Source organism: Leptinotarsa decemlineata, unplaced genomic scaffold (assembly GCF_025532065.1).
Source record: "Leptinotarsa decemlineata unplaced genomic scaffold, Ldec_3_MD MMD2_P_RNA_scaffold_2, whole genome shotgun sequence".
NCBI classification, from domain to species: Eukaryota; Metazoa; Arthropoda; class Insecta; order Coleoptera; family Chrysomelidae; genus Leptinotarsa; species Leptinotarsa decemlineata.
The window spans coordinates 21826276-21842533 of record NW_027412529.1 but is presented as its reverse complement, the minus strand read 5'-3'; the positions used below and the strand labels follow the sequence as shown (position 1 = coordinate 21842533).

The following is a 16258-nucleotide window of genomic DNA, read 5'->3' as shown; positions in this document are numbered from 1 at the left end:
TTGCACCAAATTCTTGAGCGGCGTACGCAGAATCTGTCTCGGGTGGGGGAACAAACCCCCCATGCACAGATTAGCGAACGTTAGCGCTCAAATAATAAATTCACCAAAACCAGAGGCGAAAAAGCCCTGCACAGCTGAATCTAAGGCATCGTCAGGTGACTATCCAACTACCTCATTAACAGAGCATATACTTTGTGCCTGCCCGGTTGGGGACCGAATCAGGGTGCTTTAGAGTTCGGTAGAGCCGTAGTCTTACCATCTGACCTGAAAGACCACACACCATACAAACTAATCGGCTTCGTTGAAAATTTGGGTTTATTTGGCCGAGTGTGAATAGGTGTGAGCCACAATAAACCCTTGTGGGTTGCGGTATAGGGTCGAATAGACCCACTCACTTAGGACCTAATCTAACCTAACCTAATTGGGAAGATATGAAAAGTAGAACCGCACGGCGCGCCGTGAAAAAAGGAATAAATGTAAAAATCCAAAATTTATTGAGCAATAAAAAATTTTACAAGTTCATTTTTAAATAACATTTTCAAATTCATTCTTCAGAAATTAATAATCAACTATCACTTTTCAAAAAAAAAATTCGAATTTTCCATAAATATACCCAAGTTTCAAAAATTAGTCACAAAAATACATTTAGTACATGTAGTCTCTTGCACTTTGTTGTAATTGAAAAATGATTTATTGTCCTTATTGAGTAAAAAAAAATTTGAAAGGAATAGACCAGTTCAATCCAATAATTGCCATGAAAAAATCATCAAGAGTGCAGTTGCAGTGCGAAAAACTGACTTTTGGAGATTTGCGTGAAGTTATCCACAGATTTCTGGCCACATATGCTGACGTAGAGGAAAATAAAAATCTGTGATTGTGATACGAAATTATTAGCACCCGCACTAATATCTGTGACTGGAAATACCTATCACTATAGGTTGAACGTGGAATTATTACGACTATTTGGTGTATAACTTTTTTATAGAATCTTGAGTAGATTGACGCGTTGATAACCGTTTTATCATCAATAATACAGATTTAGGGAAGAATAATATTGGAAATATCAGACTTACTTTTCAATACCCCATGTAGAAATGATACCCGATGATCTGCGTTCATCAAAATCATACAACTACCATAGTTTCTTGGGTAGATCAACAAAATGAAAACCGTTTTCTCGTCACTCATACAGATTTCGAGATTAGAATTATTGAAACGATCAGACTAACTTTTCAAACCCTTGTAGAAATGGAACCAAATGACGTGCGTGCATAAAAATCTAACAAGTCTTATGGAATTTCGGGTAGATTAATGTAATGATAACAGTTATTTTGTCATCCATACAGATTTCCAGGAAAAAATGTTGAAACAATCAGACTCACTTTTTAAAACACCTTGTAAAATTGGAACCAGATTATGTGCGTTTATGAAAATCACAAAACTCTCATTGAATTTCGGGTAGATCAACATAGTAAAAACCGTTTTCTTGTCACCCATACAGATTTTCAAAAAAAAATTGTTGCACAATCAGACTAACTTTTTTAAACGCCTTGTAGAATTGGAACCAGATGATGTGCGTTCATGAAAATGACATAAGTGTTATAGACTCTTGGGTGGATTGACATATAGAAAACGGTTTTCTTGTCACCCATACAGATTTCGAGAAAAACATTGTTGAAACAATCAGACTGAATTTTTGAAACCCCTTGTAGAATTGAAACCAGACGATGTGCGTGCATTAAAAATCAAACAAGTCTTACGGAATCTTGGGTAGATTGACGTAGTGGTAACAATTTCCTTGTCACCCAAACAGATTTTGAGAAAAGAAAGTTCAAACGATCAGACTCACTTTTTAAAACACCTTGTAGAATTGGAACCATATGATGTGTGTTCATGAAAATCACATAACTTTTATAGAATTTTGGGTAGATCAACATAGTGAAAACCGTTTTCTTGTCACCCATACAGATTTCCATAAAAAATTGTTGTTACAATCAGACTCACTTTTCAAAACACCTTGTAGGATTGGAACCAGATGATGTGCGCACATCATCTGGTTCCAGATCTACAAGGAATCTCAATAAATGAATGTGATTGTTTCAACAATTTTCTTTTTTGAAATCTGTTTAGATGACAAGAAAACTGTTATCGCCAAGTTAATTTACTCAAGAAACTATGGAAGTTGTGTGATTCTCATGAACGCACATCATTGAGTGTCATTTCTACATTGAGTACTGGAAAGGAAGTCTGATATTTTCAATATTATTCTTTCCTAAATCTGTATTGTTGATGAGAAAACGGTTATCAACGCGTCAATCTACTCAAGATTCTATAAAAAAGTTATACACCACAAATAGTCTTAATAATTTCACGTTCAACGTATAGTGAGTAGGTATTTCCAGCCACAGATATATTAGTACGGGTGCTTATAATTTCATATCCCAACCACAGATTTTTATTTTCCTCTACGTCAGCATGTGTAGCAGAAATCTGTGGATAACTTCACGCCAATCTTTTGAACAGCAAGCAGGAAACAGTCTAATGTTTAATCTTCACCTTGAAGATGATCACTTGGTGATTGAAACACGTGTCGAGGTGTCAAAAATAACGGTTTAGTGTTGGGAAAAACTCCAGTAATATTCAGCAACCAGAAACTCAGGTATCACGATTCAACTTCCAATATGAAAAACTATTGTAACGAATCTGAAGCCGCCCCTGGCCGATATGCCAACCAGCGAACAAACACATGACATGACCGCAATAGAATGCAGTCGGCGACCGCCGGTAAAACCTACCTAACCGACTACAGATTTCTAGAAAGAACCTTTACATTATATAAGCCCGGCTTCTCGGCTCAAGAGGGCAGTTCAGAAAGTGAATCGAGTGGCTAAACAAGAAATTCAAATAGTGGAAATAAATTAAGCGTTAGTTGCTAAGTATTGTAAATAAATTAGTTTGTGATTAGTGAAATATTGTTGGAAATAAATTTGTGTAAGACAGTTAATTCTTTAATTTGTTACACTATCAACTGAAATGCACTATTTAAAGAAGGTAAAAAAACTAACTGCAAATTTTCAATGAAGGATGTTCGTAAAATGATCTTCGAATATCTCCATATTAAAATGGAAATCTCATGACTATTCAGTACATAGACTAGTAGAAATAAGATATTTGTTTGCTCTCAAATAATGGATTATATTCACATATCTAAGCACACCTCTATTATTTTGTGTTTCAGACCCCCTCCTAATTGGTTAACCAAACAGTATACGGCGTGTTTGGGGCCTGCGATAACCGATGTCCAGAGTGGGGTTGAAATCATTTGGAATTAATTCAGCTACCCTAAAGTAATTCAACTCATTTGTTTGCACCAATCCTTTGGCACCCATATTTTCACACCAAAACTTTCTTGCAACCATATTTTTACATCAAAGACTTTCACCCAAGCGACCTCTCAGAGTATTTAGCCTCACATCCATGCGGGGGCTACAGGTATGTGAACAATCCTTTTCTCCATACTCGTGAGAACTAAATGGATCACAGCCACAAACAGAAGAAGGAGGGAGTCCTTGAGCGATTCTTTTGATTCGCAATCAGATTAGTACAAACCAAACTACAATACAGTAAGGGGGATTCGGAAGTCCATACAAAGATTATGAAAAAGTTTCATATTGCTCCTATACGAGAACCCTGAGTCTACAGGGGAAAGATTATTGGATTGGGAGAGATCCGGAGAGTCAAAGTTTCGATTAAATGTTTTTCAATCAATTTGTGTAATAAAACTTTTTTTAAATTATAATTAGTGAAAAAAACTTAAAAATACTGATCCATTGCAGCAGTAATGAGATGTTCATTTTGACATATTGTTGCTTCAATTATTACTTAACTGACAATAATTTCTCGATTTATGAAATTGATAATTTTTTATTGAATTTTTCTAAAGAAAAATTTTAATCAGTCATGGTGGTTTTCAGTTCAATGAGCCCCATAGCCATTATGGAATCTAGGTTTACTATAAATATCTAGTGAGCACTTAATTATCGAAATTGGAAGCTTTCGTTTAATAATAAGAAAATTTTACGATCCTCGCCGTTTAGCACTTAATAAGCACCTAATAGTGTTTTCTTAACATTCATTATTTCATTATTATTTTTATTGCGTTGCAACGCAACTTTGAGTATCGAGTTGCGGTGTTAGTTACAGAGCACCTAATTTTTGACTTCGGTACCTAAAAGCACCTAAAAAGTACCTAATTTTGGCATTTTGTAAATGTGATTTTGGTACTACGGTCAAACTAGAGATAGCTGGTGCGTGAGGATCTGAAGAAAACTTGATTACATCATTATGTGAGACAGATCACAGCTCATAATTGGCTGTGATACCAGTACGCATCACCTGACCTGGAGGAGCACTGATACCAACGAAAGAGGTGGGCACTTACTACAGTAGATTATGGCAAACAATGACCGACCTCAGTTAACACAAGCAATAGATTCAACATTAGGGTCCACATTTATGAGTGACTATGTTGAGAAATGAAATATGTCTGATGAGGAAATTTATTCAGAGCATCGCAGCGGCATACCTCGATTATATTTATCAAAACCATTGGAAAACAAACTAGGAAGATTTTAAGGTAGACCTCGAAACTTTTTTAGGTCGCATAGGTTTTGTAATAGACTTGAGGTGTAAGTTACACCTCTCGAAGCGAAGCAGTAACTCGTCTTGATAATGCCATCTGAGATGATGGCGAAAGGTCGACTATCGAATAGTACACAACGGATGAACACCCGGAAAAACAACACATCATATTCTACCATCCGTGAAAACCTACATTGTAATATATATATATATATATATATATATATATATATATATATATATATATATATATATATAGATAGATAGATAATATAGATACCTAATATTATTATCTAAAACAAAGTTCATCACAAAATTTTTGTGGGAGTTGCAGTTTTCACGAAAATAATAAAAAACTGATGAAACCTCTTACTTTTAAAAAGGGCAAAATAGCTCGCACTATCATCCATAAAAGAAAAATTTTCACTCAGTATTAATCCATTCATATTAAGTATTTAATCGTATATGAAAATAATATTTCAATAAGATTTACCTGAAATTTGTTAATTTTAATTTAAAAGTGCAGTACCGAATCAATTCAGGGTCACCATGCACTGTTACGTCACGCGACCACGTGATGTGTCTAACAAAATAGCAAAAGTAAGCAATCCTGTATGTCCATAATCGTTGTATTAAACTCATATCTTCGGCATGTTCTACTTTGAACATAGCCGCAACACCAACATGAGATCGTGAAAGTAAATGCAAACTGTTGCTGTGAGGGTAGGTACTCTTCAGAGCCGGCGGTTGGATTGATTTTTGTTTGGTTCCAGTTGGGGATGTGAAAGATTTGAGAGTGGACTGAACCGGGGACCGTATTTAGATTTGACGTAAGCGGGGACTTGAAATATTTTGAACTGAGATGTGGACTTCAAGATTTAAATTGAAAAAATATAATTTCGTTTTGGTAGGAATACACACGCCATCATCACCTCAGCTGACAAAACCTCTTGATTTAATGGGAATGCAACCATAAATAAGGTCATAGGTACTTAATGTGTATGTATGTATGTTCAAGGCCAATGAAAAATAAAACTGCGGATTCAGTTACTATGGCGGGTGTGCTCAAAAATGCCAAATATACTCCAAGAAACCTTCAATGTGTTTATGACACTGAGTTCTAAAATGCAATTCTCATCGCTTATGATGAAGCGTCATATCAATCATTATTCAACATTTTGTACCAAGAAGGCTGCAATTGCGGGACGAGTTATCAGAACGTTGAAGAGTTGGCTTAATGGAGAGTTTTCACATCGAAGTCATTACAAGTGCCTGCCTACAATTACCAATCAATATAACAAGACACTTTTGGAACTTAGAAAGCCGCCCTAAATGTAAGTACTCAATAAACGTTGTTTTTTGTAGTGTTCGAAGCCTACCGCGAGGCGTCCGAGACCCTAATATAGATACTTGCTGTCAGCATGTCCAGCATATGCAGTCTCAGCATATATCCAACGACATAACGCGGCCCTAAGAGTGCTTTATTGCCTTCTACGGCACTACGGCCTTCAACGATATTAACGAGACATCGGTGTTGCCCTATGCTTGGGGGATATCAAATCCGTTGTTGAATAATGCCCTCTCTAATCTCAAAATCATGACGGCTTGCCGCACTAACGCAGAAATCTTAGTCGGACAAATGCAGAAGGCTGTCATTATTTGACTCACTGATGATTCCACTAGCCAACAAATAAAGAAAAAAATTGTGACTAATATAATGAGAGTTTAAAGCATCCTGACTGCGAATTTTTATTTTATACAAAAATGTTCACATGTTATAGGGAAATATGAGATCAAAACAAGAAAAAAATAATATATTTTGAGGATAACAAACTTTATTTACAATACACATGAAAAAAAAAATTCAAATGAAGTATTTTGTGCATAACCTTTTCGCAAATGTTGACTTTCGTTTATATGTTTCATCGTTTTCGCTCATAATCGCTCTTTTATGAAGAGGCATCCAGAACTTTCCCAAAGAGTTACCCAAAACCTAACCAATGCACGGGCCACCATAACTGAAAACAAAATCCGCCGTTGGTTCGAAAAGGTCAAAAAATATTTATCTAATTCTGCTATAATTTTACATAACATCCTGCTCCTCTCGGGTATACAACTGCGACGAAAGTGCTTTTTTTTGAGCCCCAAGAATGATAAGGTTTTAGTAAGTAACAATGACGAAAAGGAATGCCTCACAACGTTGATCATATGCAGCGCATCAGGAGAAATTCCTCCACCTATGTCTGTCACTGACAAAATTCCACACCAATGGGGTGTAGGGCGTTCTGAGAATGGATGGATGACAGGCGAAACCTTTTATGAATATGTTGCCAATGTTTTTCATCCATGGTTGATCGCTAATAACATAGAATTGCCTATCATCCTCCGTTAGCGATTTTTGCAGCATGAATGGGATAATATTAATCTCTTTCATAGCCAATGCCACTCATATCTTACAGCCACTTGATGTGGCTGTTTTCCGACCACTCAAAATGGAGTGGAAAAAGTCTATTCACAATTGGCGAATGCAAAACAACGGAAAAAAACTAGCTAGGGATGATTTTGCTCCTATTTTGAAAATAACAATGGATAAAATGAAAATTTTATTAAAACAACGATAAAAATAAAATAAAAACAACAATAAAAATTAATTGGCGCTCCGGGGCGACTTCATTGATTCCAGTGGCGCATTTGCTTTTTCAGCTGCAGGACAACCCGGAAAAACCTGCAGCACCACATCATCTGAAGATCTTGATCCTCCTCTTGGTCCTCTCTCTTATAAAACAAAATGTAGGGTGTCTCCAGAGGCTCCAATAAATTCAATGCATCGCCAGAACACTTCGTGACACGACTATTGTCAAACTCAAACCAGTCCGTTTCGTCTTTGACCAAGGCGTAATAATGACCAAATTCAACGCCACAACCACAGTAAACAATGACTGCATGAATATTACAATAGTGGTCTGCTAGGTTAAAATATTCATCTATTTCGAACCTTCCAAAGAGTTTCTTGCTTTCGTTAGAGGTTGAGTCTTGTTTGAAAATCATCAGTGTTCTTATTAGATTGACTGGTGACTCAGCTATACTTGTTTCCTTATAACAGTCAGTTAGTTTGGCTCATGTTTGACGATACAGTCGATCATCACCTGTTAAAAATTCCATTTTCAGATGATTTAACAATAAGCTTTGCACGGACTGGTTATTAGTCATATTAGGAAAAGCTAGATGAAGTTCCAGAAATTCACATAAGTTTTCGGTACTTCTTGAACATTTACCACAAAGTAAACAAGTGAGGATTTTTACAGAAAAAGATTTACAAACACAAGACGAGATAGGCTGTACGGAATCATTCAGTCTAGAGCGGTCAGGAGTATTGATTTTGCTATTGTTTTGCTCACGAAGAGTAATCAACAAGGTCCCCAAGAATTCGGAACAATCCTCTTGTTGTCCTAACGAGTATCTAGTAGACTTCAAAGACTCCAGGAAATCAGTTAGAGGAAAAGATGATACCTTCTTACGAAACTGCAGCTGCATGAACAGGTGTTTGAGTTTGATGAATAAGTAGGAAACATTACCGTTCTCGTTCATCATTAAAACTTCGTTCTTGAAATTCGTCGTCATGAACAACACTTGTAAAATGCTATTCATGTAGCAAGTGTTTCCTAAATTATCCAATCCAATTTTCTTCTCTGGATTTTCAGGACAACTATCTACTGATTCGTAAGGAAAAATATGTTTCACAGAATCTCCATAAAAACCATTTCTCAAGCTGCGATCGATCCTTCCAAGTGAAGAAGGGTTTCGTAGAGGGATCAATTCGGCTCTTGCTTCATGAAACTCTTCCACTGAAAGGGAACCAGTTCTACGAGGACTGCAACTCATATTTGGGGGACAAGAATGACCTGAGTCCACTGACCGCACTGAAAAAGAAGAAGGTGGATCAATCACTTGTGAATTAACCTTGATAGGAGACATGAATATCCACATATTTCGGCTTGTTTCGAAGAGGTTTCAGTTCCTTACTGAAATTAGGACAATGCATGATTTCATCAAAATTATGTGAAGGAGGAATAGTTCCAAGTACTGAAGCAGCATTGCCACGTTGAATAGCAATACTAATTCTTTCTATCAAAAAAGAAGTATAACGGTGATCTTTCGTTGCTTGGCCTATTCTCCTTCCAAGTTCATGAACGAATAACAGAGACTCCGGGCCATAAACACCAAAACTTTCAACCGCTACTGGATGAAACAGATAGTTGTTTCCAAGATTTTGGTATTTTTTTTCAATTTCTCGCCAGACAATGCTGCAGTTCCAGCAGACTTGGAACTTTCGGCTAGATGGGATTCAGAACATATGGTCTAGTACCATTTATTCCTGACAATATTAATTTTGATAAATATTTCAAAAGTACACCCAAAAGTTACGGCATAATTGAAGGAGAACCTGACCAAATAATGTTTTAGATTTATTGGAAAAAAAATTCCAGAAAAATTAGATCTGTTCAAAGCTTCTGGCGAAACCTGGAAAGGCGCGATTGAAGATACAAGCCTGTACTATTTGTGGCGTTCTCTAAATAACAAACAATCAATATTTCAGTTTGTCAGAATCTCAAGACGTAGAACCGTTTTATGATGGCAGCCCTAACTTGATAGTATATGAAGATTATACCTTCAATGAATCAGACATGCAGTTAGATGAAAACGTTACAGGTGATGAACTAGAAATTACAGAACTACTAGACGGTGAAAATCTGCAATTGCCTATAGTTATAAACGTGCCAGAAACTAATGACAACGACATTTAGATGCTTAACGAGATAGTCAGTGATAATATCACAAAAATTATTGACATTCCTTTACACCATGTGAATAATAATGAGACTGATAATTTACCAAATAATACAGATAGCAATGAATTACCCCTTAGTGTCGTGAAAAATACTGATGAATGTGATGAATCCACAGTGTAAATATGAAGGAAAGAGATGAATCTTTGACTAGTACAAATATGATATTAAAAATGCCGAAGAAATAACACATGAGTCTCTCAATCAAAATAAGGACTCTGATAAACACATGGACGTTCTAGATGATAAATCACCACAACTAATGGTAATCGATAATGGAATAACAAGCAACGGGGAAATCTGTGAAAGAGAGTCCAAAATTGAATGATCATGAAAGCTTATCTTCCAATATATCTTTAAATGTGGAAAACAATGTACCACTCGATGTACCATCACCATTTAAAAAAAACTCTATTCTGGCCGACACAAAAAAAAAATACAACAAAAAGGAAAATTGTTGAGAAAGTTCCGGCGGTCGCATCTTCCAAAGAATGGAAGGAATACTTTAAACGAAAAGAAGCGAAAAAAAAAAACATGGAACTACAGAAAAAAGAAGAAAACAAACAAAAGCTGAAGGTGAGAAGAGCTGAAAAGGAAGAGTTGCAAATAAAAAAAAATAAAAAAGCCTCAAGTAAAAAAGATAAAAATAAATTAGTTACAGATGACGTTGAAGAAAAAAATGAAAACAGAGAATATGCCTTCCTCCAGCCAAAACATCATCAAAAATAGTGAAGAATTAAAAAAAGCACCAGGATGTATCTGAAGAGTTACACATATTAATGACTATGTTATAGTGAATTATAACGGCCAAGCACTACCAGGGAGAATTATCGATATACGTGTTTCCAAAGGAAATGAAGAGTTCGAATATGAAGTCTCACACATGGTGAAGAATGGGCTCAATTCGAAATGGCCCCGAAGGGATGACATTGTTTGGTATAATGTGGACGAGGTTCTTCAAAAAATTACGGAACCGAAAATAAATAATAAACGCAGGCTTTACTGTGTACCGGAGATTTCTGCTTCAGTGGTTATTTGAGTACATATTTTAACTACCTATTACTGTTGTGTTCATTGGTTATGCTCTTTTAATAAATATGTTGTAGTTACGCCACTGAGATAATTGTTTTGTGTTTTTAACTTATTATTACTTATTCAAGTCAATTGCAAGTTACTTACTTAAGTACTTCAAAACAGCTCAAGTGTCAGTATTACGTACTCAAGTGTGTCGATATTTGGTACATGACAAATTTTCCCATGTCGGTAATTGGGTTTCAACCATTGTATTTTTTATAAATAAAGTATGTATTGCCACTTGAAATATAAACATTGTACAGCAATAATCAATATTATTACAATCCACAGTAGAAGTTTTGAAAATATAACTCTAATATTAAAATTTTTATTACCATATATGATTTAGCAAAAACTTCTTGAGGTGTCGATAATTGGGACATTTACATTAATAGTGGTGAATCATCCATGAGAATGATTTACATTCCAATCATATAAAGAGTACAAGCATAAAAAGCCTACAAGCACAAAAAATCTAAGTATAAGAATAAATAACAATATAAAAACGGAAATGAGTTGAACACAATGTGGAGATCATCTTGGATGTGTTTGGCTGTGCTGTAAAAAGTCTCAGGTGGTTACTGCTGGAGACTGCCGGAATCCTGTATCTAAAGAATCAGAGGAGAGTCTATTCGGAGGAGTGTAAAGCAACAGCTTTGAGTTTCCTTCATGGTTTTTTGGAAATAGAATTTCGATCAGAAGATGTAAGGTTTAATGCATTAAACCCTAGGACAAGACACTGTACTTTTATATTTCCTATTAGAGTAACCATCAGAAAGAGTAGAAAATTTCAGTAACTTAACAGTTTGATTTCTTTATCCAGTGAAAATTCATGTTCAATAGTGATATTTACTATTTTCATTCGATCATTTCAAGAGTAGGGAGGAAACCCTACTAAAACTCTCAATTAAACTATATATCTTGTTTTATTGGTATTCTTGAAGTGTCTCCTATCATGTTAGTCTACACTGACAAGTGACCGAACAGTATTTCTGGAAATTTCTGTAGATGGCGTCCGAATAAGAGCTTATAATTTCAGAAAGTGAACTATTCAACTCGTGCATATACTTATTTAGGAGAAGACCTTCAATTTGGTATAGATCTATGAAAGATCAAGTGCATGATTCGTGTGAATTAGTTTCTCGAATGGAAAGTGCATTTTTACCTTCCAGTTATGACAAAAAGTTACTTGAAGAAATTGAAAGTAAAACTCAGGGTTATGATGAACCAATCAACATTTATGTTGCTATAATGCAAAGTATTTTTAATAGGCTGAATAAACCAGTTAATCATGATGAATGTTCGAAAATAATTAGAAACAAAAATTTACCAAAATACATTGATCCATCGACTTTACAAGACATTAATATCACTCAGAAACTTATCTCCATTATCTAGCAAAAACATTCACCACTTAAGTCAGTAAATTTTCTTAAATCTGATATTGCTTATGTGGAATCATCATTTGAGAGTAAGAATAAAAATAGTTGGAATAATAAAAAACAATTCAACTTTTCAAAAACATTCAATAAATCTTCAAGTTCAAACAATCAGTCATGTCAGACTCAAACAAGTATGTCTTTGGCACATTTTTTGTTAAATGTTAAAAATGTGGACATATAATCCGAGAGTGAAAAAAGTATTTTGTCATAATTGTGGAAAACCAAATTTTTATAAAAGTAACCGTCCTTCATGAAACAAAAAAAACTAGTAACCAGGACTTACGATTCAAACCGTCAGAATATCTTCATTAGAAGAGGTCTGACATATTCTCAAAGATGAAGATTTGGAAAACAAAATGACCTTGTGACAGAATCAAGTTCATCACCTCACTCTTGTGTATTCAATTCTTCAAGCTCTGAAGTTGAATAAGTGAAGAAAACTGATATTACATTTGTTCATTTCGAAAACTTTTGATAATTTTATGATGAAAATTTTGTTGCATTATTAGATAGTAGTGCAAATTTTAGCTGCTTTGGTGAATATTATTTGGATTTGATAAATTAATACAAACTAGATAAAACTCGGAAAAGATTGGTAAGTATAGCTGATAGTAAGAAACAAATGGTTTTGGGAGTTTGTAAAATGACTTTGTGGGTAGGAAATACTTGCAAACTGATAAAATTGTCTGTAATACCTTCGTTAAGATATGTTCTAATTCTGGGTAGTGATTTTTGTAAAATATTGAAATTTTACAATAAATTTTAATTAATCTTCTTGGCAAATTGAAAGTGAATTTGTATAAAATATTCATATTTCATCAGAAAGTCCATTAAAAAGTCTTTCAGATGTAGGTCTTTGTAGAATTCTCACAAAGGAACAAAAATCTGAAATGAAAAGTATAGTCAATTTATTTAGGTAAATCTCTTCAGAAGACAGATTAGGTTTCACAGACGAAATTGTAGCTCACAATGATACAGGGGATAACCCTCCTTTTGAAAAAAGACATAGATTTTCTCCTTACATGTTGGAATATCTAAATAAAGAATTGGATAAAATGCTTAAATTAGGTATGGTAGAACCTTCATTTAGTCCTTGTAACTCTTCAGTTCGTCTTGTGAAAAAGACTGATAATAAATTTAGATTTTATTCTTATCCACTTCCTTTGATAGCCGATATTCTAAATATGTTAAGCGACTCTAAATTAATTTCAACAGTTGATTTCAAATCTGCTTTTTAGACATGTCCACTTGGATGAGGAGAATGAAGAAAAGACAGCATTTTCAACTCTTAAAAGAGATTTCCATTTGGTTTATATAATTAAGGAGCAATAACTCAACGTTTGATGGATAGGACATAAATTACAACTCAAAGTATTTGTTTACCTAGGCCTAGATAAAATTGTTTGGTGCAGTTCGACTTTTACTGAATATATAAATTTGTTGAAAGGAGTTTTTAATCATTTAAAAGGGGCCAACTCAACTGTTAATTTCTAGCAGCAATTTCTGAAGAAGACAGTTTTCTAGGCATTCTTGAACCTGGGTACCTGAAAATGAAAAATAGCATCATTAAAAGTCCTGAAAAATACCCTCAGTGGATTATTAAAGATAGTTACATTTATAAGCATATTCCTAGTGAGATTGGTTTGAAAACAAACATATCAGCATGGAAATTGTTAGTTCCTCTTGATCAAAGATAAAAATTAATTTATGACTTGCATAATCTTGACATTTCTGCTCATCTAGGATATTTTAAAACTTTCAAAAGGGCTGAAGAACAATTTAATTGGCCACAAACGAGGAAGGGTATTTTGAAGTATGTAAGAAAATGTAAAATTTGCTGTAGTCAAAAATCTATCAAAACTCAACGTTTTGGTTTGATGGGAGCAGAAAGAAAAGCTGGTTTTCCATTTCAATTTATGAGTATAGATGTTATAGGTCCTTTTCCAAGAAGTTCCAAGGATGATAAATTCCTGATAGAAGTTTCAGTTTTTTTTTCAAAGTTTGTTGAAATGAAACCTATTAGAACGCCACAGCTCAAGCTATCACTATATTTTTGGGGAAGTTCTCTAACTTTTTTCATTCCCCAAGTTTTATTAGATAATGCAACTGCTCATAACGAGAAAGTGTTCAAAGAATTTATCAAAGAATATAAAATTCCGAGAGTATACTTGTCGTTATCAACGAAATGAAAATCCTACATAGAGAAATAATAAAACAATAGGTATAGCTATTAGGTGTTTCAATAAAGCCTCCCATAAACAATGGGATAATGAAATTTTGAAAACTCGGCAAGACATTAATTCTGCTACTCACGTAGTAACAGGTTCCAGGTCTAACTTTTTAAATTTTGGTGGGATTATGGTGAATATTATGGTGATGCCATTAATAATTCCCAAGCTAGAAAAATATATAGTGAAGAGTTGGAAAAACTACCTTCTGTTTATTAAAAGGTTCAAAACAAATTGATAGCCTCATATCGGAGGAACACTAGTTATTATAACTTGAGGAAGCGTACGTGAAAAGAAACGAATTTTTGTACTTTCAAATGCTGCAAATGAATATGCTGCTAAGTTAGCGCCGCGTTTTGTATCTTCTAAAGTTATTATGAATTAGAAATTTTGAATGGATCTAATGCAGGAACTTGGCACATCTCAAAATTGAAATCATTTTATAGTTCAGAATCTGCAAGTAATTTTTTTAAAATGAACAAAAAATTCAATTGCAACACCCTGTATCTCCGAAACAAAGCATTTCTGGAGACAAGTTTATATAGATTTTTTTTTAAATTGTCTCAGAAATACTTCACTCGAATATTTTAATGTACTTATGTTACACCCTGTAACACCCTGTATTTATAATGATATAAATATTTTCGTAGAATTTGGGGTGAAATCTGGTTGTCTCTCACGTATGTGTAAAGCTACTTGGACTTAGCAATTCCCCAGATAGTAGGTGGAACATAACATCTTTCCATACCCATTGCAGTATCACCGCTGTTTGTGTATTTAAGAGAATGAAAAGACACTTACCTTGTTTGCATATAGAGCCATACTTGTATATGAAGATAGTTCAGACTACTATTGGTTATTCAATGGATCTCACTTTCTAGAGAGTTTGGAGTTCTGTAAAAGAAATATTGTGGAGTAGAAATTAGACTATCTTTGATGAATTGAAAAAAGATTTCATTTTGAATACTTACCACATGAAATATTAATTATAATGCAATCTGTAGCATATATTTTGTGGTAGTTGATGTTTGAATGCTGAGCGTGTTTGATACTGAGCTTTCAGTACACTCGATAACATCTTTTAGACTATGTTGATATGAAGCTTTCTATTTCGAGTTGTTACTATACTTCTGGCCTATCATTTGGTGGTATGAATGTAAAAAATTTGTGTTTACTTGTGAGAGATAATGTAGTTGTAGCCTTTGAGAAAGTTGACTTGGAGGTGGTTTGTAATCAGTGTTTTCAACTTTTCATTCTTCGGTATAGAATGGGATCTGTTTGCTAGGATGACAAACTACAGGTGGTTTGTAAACATGCATTTCAGACCTAGCATTCTCCTACATGGAATGTTTTTTGAAGTAGCTGCTAAGGTATCAGGAGTAAAACGATTTTTTATCGGGCATTTTAATGTCTAGATACCCATTTTTTTTTTTAAGAAACCTTAGTTACTGGAAAACACATAATTGGTAAAATTATTTTGCAGATAGATAAGAGCATTACTTACAATCTTACTTTACCAAAAAATTTGAGGATCAAATTTTTCTTTGTAAGGAGAAGGGTGTTGTAACATTTCATTTTTCACTTTTTATTTTATATTGTTTGCGAGACAATCTGAAAAGAAAGAAAACATTTTTGTCAATTTTTAATTGTATATTGTAACATGCGAATTATTTGAAATTTCTATTTCCTATTTTTCCAGATCTGGGATTCTTCTGAGCCGTTATTAGTTAGGTTAGGATTTTTCGAGCGCGAAATTCGAACTCAGGTCCATCACGGAAACCTGTCATTTAATTTCCCATGTTATAGGACTAAAAATTCTTCGACTTTGTCGCCTTTTTTCAGGTATTCAATCTTATTCATTAGAACTGATTTTACATAAAAAAGATGAAATGGAGTTTCATTTACCTGTTTGATACAAAATAATTGAAAAATATGGATGATTTTTATGAATTTGTCAATATAAAAATGCATTGCAAAATTCATGGAACGCATGTCTTATATTGAAGAGTGGTATATTACTGGTGGG

At 34.2% G+C, this 16258-nt stretch overlaps 1 protein-coding gene and 1 long non-coding RNA gene across 2 annotated transcripts; both read right to left on the bottom strand.

Moving 5' to 3' along the window:
* Nucleotides 1-5133: 5133 nt before the first annotated feature.
* LOC141486907 (uncharacterized) lies at nt 5134-9645 on the bottom strand. The gene is made up of 2 exons (XM_074185528.1): nt 8217-9645; nt 5134-6659 (listed from the first exon to the last, which is right to left on the bottom strand). The coding sequence occupies exons 1-2, from the start codon at nt 8626-8628 to the stop codon at nt 6577-6579; spliced, it is 495 nt and encodes a 164-aa protein (XP_074041629.1). The 5' UTR covers nt 8629-9645; the 3' UTR covers nt 5134-6576.
* A 10-nt stretch (nt 9646-9655) lies between these two features.
* LOC141486914 (uncharacterized) lies at nt 9656-16034 on the bottom strand. The gene is made up of 4 exons (XR_012468112.1): nt 15737-16034; nt 15204-15680; nt 15034-15126; nt 9656-13548 (listed from the first exon to the last, which is right to left on the bottom strand). It is a non-coding gene; the product is annotated as an uncharacterized lncRNA (long non-coding RNA).
* Between the last annotated feature and the right edge of the window lie 224 nt (nt 16035-16258).

Bases quoted from the DNA above. Each gene is read 5' to 3' on its own strand.
- LOC141486907 (XM_074185528.1), bottom strand. From the start codon at position 8,628: ATGTGGATATTCATGTCTCCTATCAAGGTTAATTCACAAGTGATTGAT. The intron at 6,660-8,216 runs GTAATGTTTCCT...TTTTGTTTTCAG, and splicing joins TTTAATGATGAACGAGAACG to TTATGGTGGCCCGTGCATTG.